The 17,814-nt window shown below is 45.5% G+C and overlaps 1 protein-coding gene across 1 annotated transcript in view; it reads left to right on the forward strand.

Moving 5' to 3' along the window:
* SHC4 (SHC adaptor protein 4) overlaps positions 1-17,814 on the forward strand; it is a 362,116-nt gene that overhangs the window by 186,907 nt on the left and 157,395 nt on the right. The window contains exon 6 of the mRNA XM_078684800.1: positions 209-260. Within this exon, the coding sequence (XP_078540926.1) occupies positions 209-260 (52 nt within the window). The remainder of the gene's footprint in view (positions 1-208; positions 261-17,814) is intronic.

Below are 17,814 nucleotides of genomic sequence, written 5' to 3' on the forward strand. Positions count from 1 at the left end.
TTGAAGTGTTGGTATATTTTATAAACGTGCATGAAGACAGGGCATCAAAACCTACTGATGGGATTTAACAGTAGATAGATGTTAGATAATGGACTTTACGAAAAATAAATATTCGTTTTTTAAATGTGCATGTATTTTATCGGACACCATAATCTCAGAGTTGCTTTCTAAGCACTTTATGATTGACTTCAAATTACCTCTTTTTCAGGATACAACAGACTATGTTGCGTATGTAGCGAAGGATCCTGTCAATCAAAGAGGTAGGACAAAGCAAAATGGACATTAAGTTATGCATTGCAAATCGACTTTCTTGTGTTATTGAAGTAGAATGAGCCCCCAACAGACTCTCAGTTCATCATCCACCTGTATAGCTGTGCACTGTGTGCAGCAGTATCGTACAGGTCTTTCCCAGCTCTAGGACCTGGGATGTGTTCTCATAACCCGGTTTCATCGACAGCATACTTGCAGAATATTTTATGTTACATCGCGGTCTTCACACAGCGATACCTTTACAACGCAGGAATTACAACACAAGTCGTTACAACGACTTGCGCTGGAGGGCACTGGACTTAGGAATAGTATGATTTACTATTCCAACTCCAGCCTAGGTTACAGTAGGGAAGGTGTTGGAATAGTAAATCATACTATTCCTTAGCTTAGAGCGCCATCCAGCGCAAGTCATTGTATTGACTTGCGTTATAATGCCTGCGTTGTAAAGGTATTGCGGTGTGAAGACCGCGTTGTAACCGATGTTTCCCATACTGGCCACAATGTGAGCGGTAGATGCAACCTTTTTAAAGGTAATAAGGCACTACCCATCATGAAATAATCACACAACACACCAACTTAAAGCGTAAAAGCCCACTTTATTGGTACAAATTTGTATTCATGCCTTTTTAACTTAAACCCAACTTTTTACATATTATCAACTTTGTTAATACATCGACTCTTGACAATCTTTTTCCCATAAACAATTCACCAGATGTACCAAACATTCCCCTACCAAGTCCCCATACACCCACCTCCCTCTAATCTTTCATCCACTGTCCTACTTGCATTCCTCCAGGCTCTCTCTCTCTCACCCTACTGAGCATCCCCCAAATGAAGCCTCCTTTTCCTGCTCAGAAGCCCTCCCCTGTGCTCCCCTCCTCCCTCCCCCGAGGGGTGGATACGCCTGCACCTGACTCACCATCCCCCCAGATATTGCCTTACCCTTATCAGTAAAACTCTGTCCAACTGTAGCGTATCTGAGACCCTGACTCTGACCCCTACAATGCAGGGTGGGTGGCTGGCCCACTTTTTCTATCCCAGCCTGCCCTGGTGAAGAAGCCAGCAAGAGGCTGAACTCCTGACCCCATCCAATTTACCTAACCTAACCTCAACCCTCAGCCCCCACCCCTACCCTACCATACCATACCTAACCTCTCCCCTAGCTTTGCCCTGCGGCCTGCTCCATCCTCACAAAGTTACCCGGTTGGGGGGGGGGGTCTGGCTTTGCTCCATGCCCCCCCAGCCCCTTCAATTCGAAGTGACCACCTACCAGAAAACAGATGTACATTATTTGGCTATGGAATTGAAATCTCCACAGTTTAAGAATAATAATCCACAATTCCTCATTACTGAACTTCGGGAAACAGTTGAAAACTAGGGGTGAGCAGAATTTGCGTAATCGCGTTACGTAAATCTCCGCAAAATGGTAAAAAAATTCCGCGAACACGCAGAAATTCCGCAACCACGCGGAATTGCTTGTTCGCGATGCTTTTTTCCTGTTCGAAATCGCTGTTTGCGTGCTCGGGGGGAAATATCTCGGGAACATGCATTTTGAGATCACGAACAAGCAAAAAATGTTGCGAAGTCCCGGAACGCAGAATTTTGGGCAATGTTGCGCTCTCTGCGGAATGCAAAATTACCCATATTCCGCAAATTCCACGAGTGGAACGGAATTTACCGCCTATGCCTATTGAAAACGCTTCTTTTTATGCAATTGCTTGAAACATAAAGCTCTGTGGTCCTGGTTACACATTCAGGGCTGCATTCCAAAGTGTACCCAAGGATTTAAATCGCAATTTGTGTGATTATCACACCCTCACAATTTTGCTCTGATGCGGTAAGATGACAAGTCTCACAGGAACATTGCAACTGCTATATAAACCCCCTGATTCCACTTGTGTCTTAATTACGAGGTGTGTGATGTATGTATGACGTTACAACGCATACATTTACAACGCAGTTTTTACAATGCAACATCCTTTACAATGCATTATTTTACATTGCATGCCATTACAACGCATCTTTAGAAACTATATTTACAACGCATTCCATTACATCACATTATACCATTACAACGCATACCATTACATTGCATTTAAGGTAAGTGTTGGATAGTGTAGGGGTAAAAATTACTATTCTAACTCCAGTGAGTGCAACAGTAGGGTAAGTGATGGATAGTGTAGGGGTAAAAATTACTATTCTAACTCCAGTGAGTGCAACAGTAGGGTAAGTGATGGATAGTGTAGGGGTAACAATTACTATTCTAACTCCAGTGAGTGCAACAGTAGGGTAAGTGTTGGATAGTGTATGGGTAAAAATTACTATTCTAACTCCAGTGAGTGCAACAGTAGGCTAAGTGTTGGATAGTGTAGGGGTAACAATTACTATTCTAACTCCAATGAGTGCAACAGTAGGGTAAGTGATGGATAGTGTAGGGGTAAAAATTACTATTCTAACTCCAGTGAGTGCAACAGTAGGGTAAGTGATGGATAGTGTAGGGGTAACAATTACTATTCTAACTCCAGTGAGTGCAACAGTAGGGTAAGTGTTGGATAGTGTATGGGTAAAAATTACTATTCTAACTCCAGTGAGTGCAACAGTAGGGTAAGTGTTGGATAGTGTAGGGGTAACAATTACTATTCTAACTCCAATGAGTGCAACAGTAGGGTAAGTGATGGATAGTGTAGGGGTAAAAATTACTATTCTAACTCCAGTGAGTGCAACAGTAGGGTAAGTGATGGATAGTGTAGGGGTAACAATTACTATTCTAACTCCAGTGAGTGCAACAGTAGGGTAAGTGTTGGATAGTGTATGGGTGAAAATTACTATTCTAACTCCAGTGAGTGCAACAGTAGGGTAAGTGTTGGATAGTGTAGGGGTAAAAATTACTATTCTAACAGCTTTGGATAGAACCCATTCCGGATACCCCCTCTCTCGGAACCTTTTGAGCATGTTAGTCTTCTCTGCTTCGTACAGACTATCCTCACTGCAATTTAAGATGGTGCTTTTGTTTACAGATACATCAGTATGTCTTCTAGAACCTAGTTTATGTTTACACTTTTTCACTGAAATGTCAAAACTTTATTTATGCACGTTTGCGTCAAACGAAATGTATCGTGTGACCAAGACACCGCCGGATGTCGAAACGTGTAGCGGTAATCTGGAATAAATTGGTGATTGCTTTTCATCTCTCTGAGTGCGCATTGATATTTATTCTGAACTTTGCTGAAATCCTTACCGGCGTTGGGGCTCTGCCGGCATATGCGCCACCTGACATTGGGAGTGATTCAAGAAGGACCCGTCTTTGTTTAAAATAAATAAATAAATATATGTATATATATATATATATATATATATATATATATATATAAATATATATATATATATATATATATATATATATATAATTCTAATGTAATCAGATATTCAGAAGAACATTAGGAGTTTTGCATAATCATCTGTACACAAGGAGACTAGAGGCCCATGTGACAAGGGCGACCCTTCCAGATTCTCTGCCTTGCACTCAACCCGTGCTTGATGCAAACTCTTTGGCAAAGCCAGCAAAGGGATCAGCAAGTGCAATGGTAGTGAGCCATAGTGACAGCCATAACTATTCTGGATCTCTCCAGAAGTCAATGATGATCAAAGAGAGTGAGAGTCGTATGTCCTCAAAGAGAATTGTGAACAAGGATGTATGCCACGAAAATACTTCTGTGGGATTGGGATTCATATTTAAAGGTAAACGTCCGAGAGGAGCTTGGAGTGGCTCTCTGGTAATCAATGCATTTGGTATTAGAATTCTTCAAAAAGTTGTATTTAGACATTTTATTTTTGATTTCACTCTGTATTTATGTATGACAACTTATTTGAATTTACTATTCTTCTGGAACCAAGACAAGAAAACTAGAGTGATGATTTGCCTCATAAATCAGAAATAAATGCATCTTTTATCTCATCTCATTTAGCTTCCTCATCCAGTACAGCTTGGACCTATTTAAAATGACTGGCTCCATCTTGATCTCTTGCTGTCCCCTGTGGTGCTTCCACAAACAATTTGTAACTATCTCTCTTCATTTGTGATAAAATCAAGAACATTTAAAAAGAAATAGAATACTCATGTCCTCAGGATCTAAATTTGGGGAACAGACATAGGAACCTTCATCTAGTTCCACTGATCCTGCTTCCCTCTATGCCCCCTACAGAGGTTCTTGCGGCACACAACAACCAAAGTCAGGCTGGCCCAATGACCCATATCCACCAACCATTTTATAATCTCTGTTACCAACCCTTGCCCCACCTATGTGCGGTCATCCACTCCTCTTTCCATACAGGAATTGGTCCTCAGTTTTGTAAGAAGACCATCATCTCTCCACTGAAAAAAGCAGTTGTGTGTCATAATGAGATGATGAATTTTAGAAACATAACCGTTTTTCTGGTGTTCAACAAAATCTTGGAACAAGATGCATAAGGAATAGCTATCTGCTAGCGCGGAAGATATCGGACTTCATCAGATCCAGTTTGGCTTTAGAAGAGAGCATAACACTAAGACCACCCTAGTAGTAGTTCTTGACTCCCTCCAGTTCACCTGGAATCAGGGTGTGCTGGACAGACTATTGTTGCTTCCACTTTCTGTGGCCTTTGTACCACTTGATTCTCATAATCCGGCTCAAAGGGATCAGCCTTACTAGATCAGGCTTGGATAGTTTGTCATCCTTTCTCTCAAGCAAGATTTATCCACTCTCCTTCCCTCTACTAAATTGTGGTGTTAATCAAAGGTTCATTTTATTTCCCATTCTTTTTTAATGTATATGTGCAGCCCTTTGGGGAGACAATCTGTATTTTTGATTTTGCAATGTTGTCATATGCTGATGCAACTCAAATTCTTCTCAAATTATCCAGCTCATTGTTACTCCATTCAGAACTGTCTCTTCTCATGGTCTAGGACTGGATGATGACTAATATTGTCAAGTAGAATGGGGATAAGGTTTAGGGTGGATGAGGGGGACAGGATGGACATTTTATTTGTTTGTGTCAACCGTTTGATTTGGAACAATGCCATTTGGCTTGCATTGCTGGGCACTCTTCCGCCCTTGGTGAGGGAAGCAAAAACATCTGGGCTTCCGGTTTAAGAGCTATCCCTCAATGCCCCGAATCGGAAACCTCTGTGGCTTGTTTTGCCATTTTGAGAACAGAGAGAAACATACTTCCATATTAGTGGCAGGATAACTGGACTTCCCTGATCAGTACTACCATTCTCTTTCACCTAGACTGTGGGAATATGGCCTACATAGGCATTCCAAAGAAACAGACCTGCAAACTAGAGAGAATTCAAAGCATGGGGCTGCGATTGGCTTCTGGCCTCTGGATGCGACCTTGTTTTAGAGGCATGCCATATGTCTCATTGGGAAGGATCAATCCAAGGCACTGTGTATTGTCCATCGAGCCTATTACAAGACTACTTTAATGTCGCTGTCCTCCTGGCTCCCTTAATATACACCGATTATAGTACATAGATCACATGCCACGCTACTCCTTTAGGTCTTCCCTTTTTGTCATTTTCAGATAGGAAGGTTATCTTTCAGGGTCTTGGGTCCCACATTGTTTTCCAATCTTCCCCTTGAGTGTTGGTTAATCTCTTCCCATTCATCGTTCCCTAAAAGATTAACACCTTCTGTTAACTTTTCTTCCTCACCCTTTCATTTGCCTTCCCTCCTCCATGCCAAGATGCCAGCATGTGTACGGTCATGCTCTAGAAATAAATAAATAAATACATAATTAAATAAGAGTGTGATGTTATCATCATTGTATAAATGATCACATATCCAATCCATGGTTGGAAGCACATGTCATTCAAGGTTGTCAATCATAGGTGATAAATAAGTACTGTTGCTTATTATATATATTCCAACATAACTGAAACAGTGTTTAGAAGACAGATCTACTAGTGGGTTTAAAAAGGAATCTTTTTTTTGTGGAATATCAATTAATTGTCCCATCGTGGGGCTGTTCTGCGACAAGATGTGGGTGGTTCATGCATGATCATCGATTCTATTAAGAAAAGAAGCATCGCATATATCTTTGTTACAAGAGTTCTATGACTACAATGAACGATGAGCTTGGAATTGTGGCTCAACGAACAACTATGTGCTCAGAGGATGTGCATCTTAAAAACCAAAATTATTGTGCATTTTGATAGCTACAGACAGTGTATGTGCACATCAATGGAAAAAAAAACATATTCGTACAAGGATGCATAACTTGATGAAAAAATGTAAGATGCATGCATTGCAAAAATGTAAGATGCGTGCATTCTGGGAAGATCAGAACCATTTTTTGGCTTCTGCTGGAATACTTTTATGATGTGGTGGGAGCAGCTCACCCGAAGGGCGGGTTTTATTCCTTTAGCATATCTCTGTTGTGCATAGAGTTTATGAAGAATAAGGCTGCTACTGGTGTGTAGAGAGCAAAACAGCAGGATGCTATGTTTGCCACCATGTAAATGAAAGAAAATAAAGTAACCTTAGTGTTCCTACACGCAGTCCGCTGACGTGGGTGAGTGTCGCTCTTCCTGTCAATGTGCATACAACAGTGAAACATCTTTCTGGGGATACAGTATGTAGCATATGACGGCAGAGTCCTCGATTCTACACAACCCCAGGCACCAGACAGGTTCGGAGCCCACAGCAGCAATAATCTCAGGCACCAGCGGATGGCGCTGTGCAGCTCCACGCCGCCTTGGAAGTGCCAGAACGGAGCTTCACACAACTTTGGTGGGACGGACTGGACAGGAGGACATGCAAGAAGGACAGAGATAGTATCTGTCGGTTCTCATGCTGAGATGTTGCTGTTGTCGACTCTTACACAGTAAAGAGGAGTTACCCAAATTCAGTCTGTGTCAGTGCTCACTGAGAGCATGCACACATGTTCACTTCCAAACTGCTCGCCTGGGCAATAATATGTACCTGCTGCCCTTGCCTTTATCCTGCACAGTACACAAACTTAACAGAAATATTCTGAAATTAACGGCAGGACATTGGTGTCCACCTCCCAGTTTTTTCAAATGTCAATTTGGTAATGATTGCGTGTCAAGTTTGCACATTTTCCAATTTGTAATGCATTTTGTATTGAATTTAAAATTAGATCAATTTACAGCAATAATCAGCGACAATTACGTTGAAAGCCATGAGAAACTCATGCTTGCAGGCCATGCCAAAAGCATAAAAGAAAGACATATTCATGTTGATCCGCTGAGTGACAGGGTGTCTCACAAAGGGGCCAGTGTCTCAGAGCGCGAGAGGCAGGCTGATGCCCGCAGATCAAGTTTAACTTTGAGTTACAAGATCCTTCAGAAGCCCGGCCTGTGTCGGGGCCCACGCCTTGCTCCAGGGCCTAGAGCCACCACTGGAATGTTAAATGGCACTTAACTTATCGGGCTGTGAAGAAAGCACTTCATGAACGCAGCTCTTACTGTATCTTAGAGTCAAGGCTGCTATTTGCCGGAACATTTCAAAGAAACTAACCACTTCTTTACATGAGACATGTCTACATGTGCAAAAGAAGGGAACGCCATGGATGTCTCTTCAACAAAATACCTGGGGTTGGACAGGTGATGACATCACATGGTTGGGCCCCTGTTCCACCTTTAGCGCCTCAACAGCCTCTTGTTTGTGGCTGAGAAGCTTGGGCATGGGCGATGAGTGTAAACTACAAGCTGTAAACAGGGCATCTTAAGCCTTGTTAACCTTCAGTTCCTGAGACTGTCTTCATGACTCCTGGGTCCAGGAGCCTCACAAGCAGTGGCGGCTCCTCTGCAAAGGCAGAGGAGCGTCACCCCGCTGCCTTGAAGAAGGAAAAGAAAGGAAAAAATAAAAAGATAATAACGTAATGTTATCATTTTATTTTGTCCTCCTGCTGCGGCAGCTTTGCGTGAGGGGGCGGGCTGCAGGGGGAGTGGTAGAACCCAGAACTCAGGCCACCCAAAACAGTCATGCGCACTTTCCCTGTTCTTCAGCCTGCGTGGAGAACATGCCCACACCTCCAGTCCCTGGCTGAGCGCCGTGCCACAGGGCTGAGACCAATCACATTGCAGTGTTGCATTGCAGTGTTGTGATTGGTGAGGGGAGCCTGTGTTTTCTGTCCCTGGAGTACGACGCAGGAGAGCAGGAGCAGGGACACAGGACTCAGCGACAAGGTACATGTTTATTTATTGTGGCCCGCGCCCACCCTGACATCCGCAAGCCGTACCGGCTGCCCCTGCTCACAGGCAGTGTCCAGGGTAATAAAGGCCAAGCCAAAAGTGTCAGCTGCTACTCATGGCTGTCCCTATTTGACATCCATTACTGTTCAGCCATATGGAGGAAGTGGTTGGATTGCGATGTTATCCTCTGTTTTCAATTATGCCTAAGAGGCGGCCTGGTGAACTCTCACCACAAATCCTATAAAACACCTGTGCCAAACTTTCCTTATCCTTAAGCAGCCGAGGCGCAGGGTAGTTTTAAGCAAATTGTTTGACTGGCACTTTCCCCCAATGCTGAGGCTCGCCAGGCAATGGACAAAGATGACCACTTCTGGTGTTATACCAAACAGCTGCGCAGTGCAAACTTTTAATATTTCATCTGATCTATAGCAGTAGCAGAAAAAAACACATTTTTAAATAACATTTGTTTAGCGCTAAAAGACTCATGAATTGTATTGTTATGGTGTATAATGGTTCATGAAAGATGCAAATACCTCAATTGGTCATAGGAGGGTGGGTTGTTTAGGGATCCTGAATAAAAAAGTAATCGAAGATATTGGGAAAATGATTTGAGGAAGAGGGGGGAAAGGTGCTTCCTTGGTCTTTGAGGAGTCAAAGGGCTGTTTCAAAATGAGCTTTTTAGTAGTGTTCGGAAGGACAGAGGATTGTTGTGTTCCTGATGTACAATGGGAATCAATTCCACCCTAGAAGGGCGTCCATCAGATCTTGCAAGCATATGTTCAGGTGGATTTCAGCAAAAAAGCCTTGCTTGTCCTACAGTGGTAGTTTCCGAAGAGGGAATTTTTTTGTCTCTTAGAATGGTAGCTTAGGTAGCGCAGAGAGATTTGAAAAGCAACAGATTGTCAGCTGGAGCCAGTGAAGATAGTGCCTACTGCCAGTCTTGTTGCTTTATTTTATACTAGTTGTATAACTATGTAGGAGCAAGGCATTGTGGTAATTTAGCCCAAAGAGGGCATGGTCCTGAAGGGCAGTCGCAGGCTGTAGTGGCATGAGCTAGTCATCGTTGTGTTTTAATCGGCAGAAGAGAATTGAGGACCAAATAACTTTCCCACTGACTTTGCTAGATGACTGCTTTGTTGTGATATGATTGAATTTTCTCATGACATCTCATTCATAGAGTCTGGCCAGATCCAGCATCCAGTCGGCATCAGGACTTTATTTAACTCAATGTCTAGGGTCCAGCAAGTCCTTGCACCCAACCCTCTGTAAGTATCAAACCTCCAGTGCACCCAATTTTCAGTTCCCCGGGCCTTTAGAGGCTCAGGGAGGGGAGGCCGTGTAGCACCCTCCCCATTTTCAATCATTTCGGCCCATGGCGTGGACTCCACAGGGCCTATAGAAGCTTGTGAGGGGTGCCATGTGGCCCCCTTATCCATTTTTTACAAATTCAGCCCCAGGGGTGGGCTTCTCTTGGCCTTTAGAGTCTCGGGGAGGGGGTCTGCGGGGCCCCCCCTCCTCTATATTAAAGAAATCTGCCCCAGGTATGGGGTCCCCGGGGCCTCCAGAGGCTCAAGGAGGGAGGGTTGTGTGGCCCTGTCCTCATTTTTCTGAATGTCGGCCCCAGGGTGGGCTTCCTGGGGCCTTTATTAGTTCAGGTAGTGTGGCTGTGCGCCCCCCTCATCTTTCATAAAAAATCAGCTCCGGAAAATGTGGTCCCCAGGGCCCTTCCCCTTTTTTTATGATTTTGGTCCCAGCGATAGGCTCCCGAGGCTTATAAATAATGAATGTGGCGGCAATGTTGTGTGTTTTTTGTTTTTGATCCCGTGGGATCACATTTTTCTTTTTGGCCCCTGGAGGGAGTCTGTGGGGAGGGAGGGGTGCCATGGCACCTATGGGGTCAGGGTATCCTTGACCTGCCCTCGTTATATATGTATATATTTGTTTTTCAGGAAGTCCTGTGATGGCTGCCAGCAACATTTATGTCATGTTGCTGTCAGCCAATCAGATCACTCACTCCTGTGGGAGCGAAATGTCCGAAGGAGAAAAAAGCTTCCTGGGCCAATCAGAATGCTCTATTTTTAAATTGGTGCCCCCGTGTGCGTCTTTTGTGGGCAGAACCACCCAGATATACAATTATTTCTCAACCATAATTTCTAAAAAACTACTGAACAGATTTATTCCAAATCACAAAAAAACACAATCTGCAGACCAAGATCTAGCTCCCTGTTCAGCAGTTTTTGCTGTAGCCTTGTCTAAAGTCTATAGAAAACGACCAAGGATTTTGAGTTTTGGGAGCCCCCTTTTTTCTCTGGCCCTGCTTCACCAATGCGCATTTTGGGTCTAAGGCAAAGCGTGCCTTCTCACAAACAGTATTGACAAAGCCAAAAGGTCAGCAACTATCGCCACACATATTGCCTTTGCCAGTGCTTGTTCGGCATCATGGTTTCTAGTGCGTGGTCTAAGTTTTGTTGATGGGGTGTTGGCAGCAGACGAATTGTGGTGAAGTGGCCAATATAAAGGGCTCGCGCTGATGCTACGGTAACGATGAGGTGAGGAGAGCCTGCTAAACTAGAAGGGAGGATGTTTCCGCCTAACCAGCACTACATCCAGTAACTACAAGCTGGCTCGCTAACCGGAGCTGCCCATATCGGAGTAATTGCATCGAGTCCACAGCGCCATCTAACGGCTAATTTGTGAAGGTGCTGCTTCATAATTTGTTTCCTGAACAAAAGGCGTCATGAGTAAAAGTGAAATCTACACAGTGCATGAATCTAATCGCTTTATGAAGATAATGATTACGTTCCTAAATCGTGAATGTATAAATGCCCGCATGCACTTGCAGAACATAAAGATGCCCTAGTGATCTGGTGCCGGCCTGAGCCCTTAATTTAGTACAATGGTGACCACTGAATGGTCTAAACGTCTCAATTCACTCGGTTGTTTTATCGAGTTTTAAGCGTGGTCATTTTAAGGGGGAAACAAGCACTGGCAATGCCAATAGGTCTGGCTTTAAAGGACTGTTGCATGGTAATGTGAAGCATTGCAAGTACATAGAAGTGAAATTGATATGTTTTTGTTGTGGAAGCAAATAACTGTACAATAATATAGGGTAAGGGTAAAAGGTCAGGTGACAGTTGCACTTTCAAGTCAGTCCTACATATCCATGTAAGTTAATGACTGCCCTACTCCCATTTGTGCTGCAAAAACCCAGACCTGCCCACCACCTTCGTCCATCATTATAATTTTATTTAACTTACCCAAAATGTCCTCTTTTTCTTCCACACCCATCAGCATTCTGGCATTACCTATGCTTGAAAGATGCACCTCCTGGAATGATTCATATTACCATAAAGACTGCAGTTCACCCCCAGGACAGGAAACATTGGCATAGGCCAGATGTCGTGAAACCCTGCACTTATGTCCCACTGGTGCAATCAGGAGCTTCTCTCTAACTTTTATCTGTCACGGTTACACTTCCAGCCATATCTCTTTCCTCAACCTGCTTAATCTGCACCTCAAAGCAAAGTTGTTATGAACACGCCCTTTAACTGCACACTATGCTGGCATGAGGCTGTCAAGTTTCTCGTTCCCGCCATTCTTGTAACTTAAATAAATACCATTAGATCATAACACTCAAGTTAGGATTAATGTTTAAATTGATCCTCTTGGACCGAAACGTCAATCTCATTTGGAGGTCCATCCTGCCGATCTTGTGCTCTTAGGTTGAACAACCTCTGAAACCCTCAGGCCACCCTCTCTGGTCCAAAGGCAGTGCAGCAGTAATGACTTTCTTTCTCCATTCTCAAAGTCTGGTCGCAATCTGCTGTCTTACAGTGTTCAAATCTCACTTCATTGTCCACACTTAACGAGCCCATTTCTTTTATGTGGCAAGAAATATTGTGCACTGTGGGACATATTTACTAGAATGGTGGCGCTGGCAGCGCAGCAAGTTAGCTTGCTACACTGCCCTGTGTCTCAGGTATAGGGCAGGAATGCACTGCATTTATCAAATACGGTGCATTCCTGTCCTTTCCCCCTGCGATGGCACTGTTTCGGCAGCCTAGTGCCAACACAGGCACCCTTGCACCATGGTGCAACGGTTCCTGCCCTACAGGAAGGATTGTTTTTATGCAGGAGGGGTGCACCTTTCTGCACAAAAATAATCCAGAGAGGAGTTACCTTCTTTCTATGTGTGCTGTAGAATGCAGCACTCATAGAAAGAGGACAGGACGATAAGAAATCAACATGTTTCTCCTCATAACAACCTCACCTGGAGAGGTGTAAGATTTTGACGCCCTCTAAGGTTTACAAGTCCTTGTAAATCTGGGAATGCATAAAAAACCATGGGAGTTGTGTGAGAACACCCTCTACCACTCCCATGGAGGGCCTCCCTTGCGCAGAGTAAGGCACCTGATCGATTTGTGCTGCGTTGCATTATTTCAGATTTGTGAAGCCATTCAAAGTCATGCAAAGTGGCTTTGAGTGGCCTCATAAATATGACTTGGGCTTTGCTTCATGCATGCACCACGTTGTGAGGTGCAAACATGATGCAAGGCCCGCGTAAATATGCCTCTATGTCTACAAACTAGAGTCCACCTCAATGCACAAAAACCTATCTCATGACCAAGCCTGTCTTCGTCACTTGAAACGTGCCCAAAAAGCAATCTGCTGAAAAGAAAGTTATTTTTAACCAGAACTATACAATGGTGCTGATGATTAAATCCAAGGCAAAAAATATATCCAAAAAACATTAACAGAGACATTAAATGAAATCAAATCATGAAGAGCACCCAGAAAAGTTATAACACAGCAGGAAAGCACTTTTGCATTACTGTAAATATGTATTCACATCGCCCAGCACACTTCTGGATGTCAGTGACAGAGAGTAATGTTCGACAGGTGAAGATCTTTACTGTGGCACCACTGGGAATTTAATACAGCTCTGCAGTATGAAGCAGGCCCTATCACACTCCTCAAAGGACAACTTTGCATTGAGACGTTTTTGGCTGTGACGCGATTGTCTGTTATGTTGTTTTATTTTGGTACTTGGTGCAACTAAAGCCACCATACTGTTCTCCTCTAATGCTTTATGAGGTAATATGGAATGGCATGTCTGGATTCTAGGGGGTGGGGGGCAATGGACAGAGAGCTGCCAGGCACCAATGTCCTCGGATGCGCCAGGGCTGCAATAAAGAGAGTATACAATTATAATTATTAATTCATAATTATCTACAGAATAACCACTTTGGAGTTCCTGGACACGAAACAGAAACAGATAAGGCATAGATACAAACTGCACCAGCCAGCACCTGAATTACTGGATGTTTTGCACGGCTGGGTCAGATAAGGCATTTTTTGTGTATTAAACTACAGTGCGGTGAGGTAATTTTAGGAGGCGGGAGGCAGACAAGACACACATGCACAGACTCACACCTATGCATTCACACACCTGCGCACACACACATTCATTCACAAAACTTATGACCAAATATTCAAACATACACACATGCACACACGCATCAAATATTCATTAAAAAAAATCACACTTAGCTGCAGCTCTGCCTCGGAGGTCCCAGGAGGGTTGGGACTGCTGCCTTCTCTCATTGGCTGGCCTTAGGTCAGCCAATGAGGGAAGACAGCAATCCCAACCTCGTCACTGAGTGGAATGGCGTCAGTGAGACTGCTGACCCCACCCCACTCAGTGACGAGGTGTCACTGATTGACACTCGACCATGGGCACTTCAGGGCTTAAAACTGAAATGCCCAGGTCCAAGGCAATGAGTTACGCTCTCATTCGTCTCAAGTGCCTCTAGGACCTTTGCTAAACGAAAAGGGCACACACAGAGGAGATGGGACATCCTCAGTCCAGCAAAGTTCAGCTCAGGCACCCAGGAGATTACACATTTAGTGCATGTCTAGCTCCTGGCTGCCTGACCTGAAAATGAAGAGTGTCTGTCAGACTGACCTTTGCTCAGCCTGACAGACACTCTTCTGGAGGGGCAAAAGGTGAAGGGACGTAGCCCCTCAGCCCCTATGGATGGGTCAGAGCTGTTCAAATGTACTCCTATTAACCGAAAACTGTGGAATGCCAAACCTCCAACGTTCCACCTTCAGTTCACGAGCTACCGCATAAGCATCCTCCACATCAGCACACAAGTGTTCACCATGAGGTGACGCAACATAACCTTAAGCACTGACATTTAAAAAAAAATGTCCAAAAGCCTTTAACCCCTTGCATACTCGTGACGGAACCATTCCGTCACGAGCTACGGTGGTGCTGTGCTGGTGACGGAATGGTTACGTCATGGCCCGGCCGCCGCGCCTGCGCGGCGCTGATTTCGCGCCTGCGCTGAGCGTTCTATTAGGCGGGCGGAGCCGTGACAGAACCATTCCGTCACAAGCACAGAGCCGTCACGGCTCGTGACGGAGTGGTTCCGTCACGAGCATGGCATAATGCAAAGAGGAGGGGTGAAAGCTGACACCCCTGCCTCATTCACCTCCGAATGCTGAACGGCCATGAAGTGACCCCATTCACTTTAATTCGTGCTTGGGGGTCCACATATCTGCAGTCCACCCACTGTAAAAGCGGTCGCCTGCCCCAAATTTGAATAGCATCTGTTGTAAATATGGCCAGTGCACTCGGTCTAAAGCTTTTTCGGCATCGCCCAAGAGGAGGACCGTAGGCGTCTCTGTACGTTGGGTCTTGTCCAGTAAATGGCACATTCGATGGTTCCCTTCGCTGCAGTTGCGTTCTGAAATAAAACCCGACTGGTCGGGGTCTATCAGCCCCTGCATGTGGGGCGCCAATCTGTGTGCTAAGATGCTCATAAAAATCTTAAGGTCGACGTTGAGCAATGAGATGGGGCGGTAGTAGGCACAGTCCAAGGGGTTTTTCCTGGGTTTCGTGATGACGACCACTTCCACCATAGTCATAGTCGGAGTCACCCTGCCCATTAAAAAGTCTGGCCAGCACTGGGGCCAGTTCTCAGGCGAAAGCCTTATAAGAATTGGTTGAGAAACCATCCTCCCCTGGAGCCTTACCTGAGGGGAGGACGGAGATGGCCTTCAAAACTTCATCAATGCCAATGTCCGCATCAAGGTTTGTCGCCTCCCCGGGAGGGAAGCTACGGTACGTCCTGTATATATTGCCTGCCGGCATCAGGGTCTAGATCCTCTGCACAGTCGCTGGGCCGACCGGTCTCGCTGCGCGTCATGTGTGTTGTTGAAATCTTCCCCCAAGACCAAGTCCTCGTCTGGGGAGACCAGAATAGCGTCTAAAGTATCACTGAGGAGCAATAGTGTATGTGTGAGGGCCTTGTAGTACCCTAATGGCTAGCGCCCTGCCTGGGACCTTCACCTGAGTGCCCACCAATTGACCCCGAAAGTGAGTGGCGAGTAAGATGGCTACCCCTGCCTTCTTATCCCCAGAGGAGGAAAAGAATTGCCTGTCGAACCACACAGAGCGGAGTCGTTTACAGTTGGCTCGCAATAGGTGAGTCTCTTGTAAGAGGCAGATATCACTACCCGACTCCTTCAAAGGTGTGAGCACCGCCTGCCTTTTTACCGGGGAGTTGAGGCCTCTAACATTAAGGCTCAGTATGGTTACTTTAACTGTTGACATTGGTTTAGGAATAGAGCTTCAGACTAACAGTGGGCATTCTCCACCTAAAAATGGCTACCAAGCCCCCACCCCTACCCCAGCCCTGTCCCACTGCTCCCAAGATCCTGCCCTGGGTCATGCCTCCCCATTCCACACCCTTCTCCGTACTCTGTTGCTTACCTTCTGGCTAAAATGATAGGAAAGACAAGAGGGAAAGAAAAGAAATGGAAGAAAAAGAGATAAAGCAAGAACCTTAAGGAACGCCAAATAATCAGCAGTACTGATGGTCTGACATCTCATCACTGATGTGGAGCCCCACTCGCTTGAGCCGGTTGCCATTGCCCCAGGTCCGGACGCATGCCTGCCATCTTGGAAGAAGAGCGCAGTGTATGGATTCTACTCGTCAGCTTCTGGAGTGTCCACTGACCCTTCTCTGTGTTGAAACTGTCACAGCAGCTCCTCTTGCTCCTTCTGGCTCTCCGTAGCAGTGAGTCTAGAGGATTTGGGGTATCTCGCCCTTCTGTTCCTGGTTCGACCTCCTGTCTTCAGCTTTCCGAGCACATCGGCGTCACCCTCAGTAGCCCCCAGATCATCGTCATCAGCCAAATCCAGGCCCAGCACTTCCTGTGCCTCTTTAAGGGATGTGACCGGCGAGTCTCCCAGTCTCAGACGAAGGACAAACGGAAGGGGTGACCCCAACAATATCAAATTCCTTTGTCCTGTACAACGTCAGTGAATAGCCTCAGGGCTTTGTGTCGTTGGAGGGTGAGTGGAGACTAGGCCTGATAGATGCCGATCTGGAGGCCTTCGTACGCTATGGACGATCTGTCTCTGGTGGCCGCCATTCTGATATCCTTATGCTGGAAACACGATATCCTGGGTTTCTCCCGGGACACGGGCCGGTCTCACGGCATGATGAGTACGATCCGTTACAATTTCTTTCTCCGCTAACAGTGGCGCCACATGTTTGAAGAGCGAGATCACCCAGTCCTCCAGATTATGCCCATCAGCGAGGAGTGGAACCCCCTTAATGCGGATATTGGATCTTCGGGAGCGGTTTTCAAGGTCTTCTAGTCAGAGAGACAGCTCCTCGTTGCAGCCTTTGAGCTCTAATAGCTCTCTGGTTTGCTCGGTGATCTCTTCATCCCGGCGATCACCATTCCATTCCAGTGAGTCCACTCGCTCTCCAATGTTCTGCAGCTCCACTCGGACCTGTTTCATATCGGCAGCAACCTCCCTTCTCAGGCCTGCAAAGTCATTGCGGAGGGTCCCAAACAGTTGCTCCAGAAAGCCTCGGGTGATGGGCTTGTCCGCCTGGCCACCCCCAGGAACCATGTCTGGGTCTGGGCCCGGAGGGCCTTGCTGGTCAGTCTTTTTGGACCCAGGCTTCTGTGGGAGATCCTTAATCGTTAGGTCCTTCTTCCCTTGGTGGGCGGTCATTTTCAGGGGTCTCGCGTACCTGCCTGAGCTGCGAATGCATCTGGTAAATCCTCCCTGCTGCTCTCATATCTTGCGCTTCAGCGGCCTAGTGTGTGCAATCCATGTGTGGTATCCTTTACATCTCTCACATGTCCTACTCCTTGCCATCTGTGTGTACCTTTTGTTCTATTATAGAATGTGCTTTATTCAGGATGTTCTACCTTCTCTGAGTCAGTTGCCTGCTGGTCTCTGGAGGATGAGGTCCCAAGTTTATGCATTACAATAAACTTCATCAACTTATCTCTTACTGCCTGGACTTCATTCATTG

The sequence above is a fragment of the Lissotriton helveticus genome, chromosome 3_2 (genome assembly GCF_964261635.1).
Source record: "Lissotriton helveticus chromosome 3_2, aLisHel1.1, whole genome shotgun sequence".
Classification (NCBI taxonomy): Eukaryota; Metazoa; Chordata; class Amphibia; order Caudata; family Salamandridae; genus Lissotriton; species Lissotriton helveticus.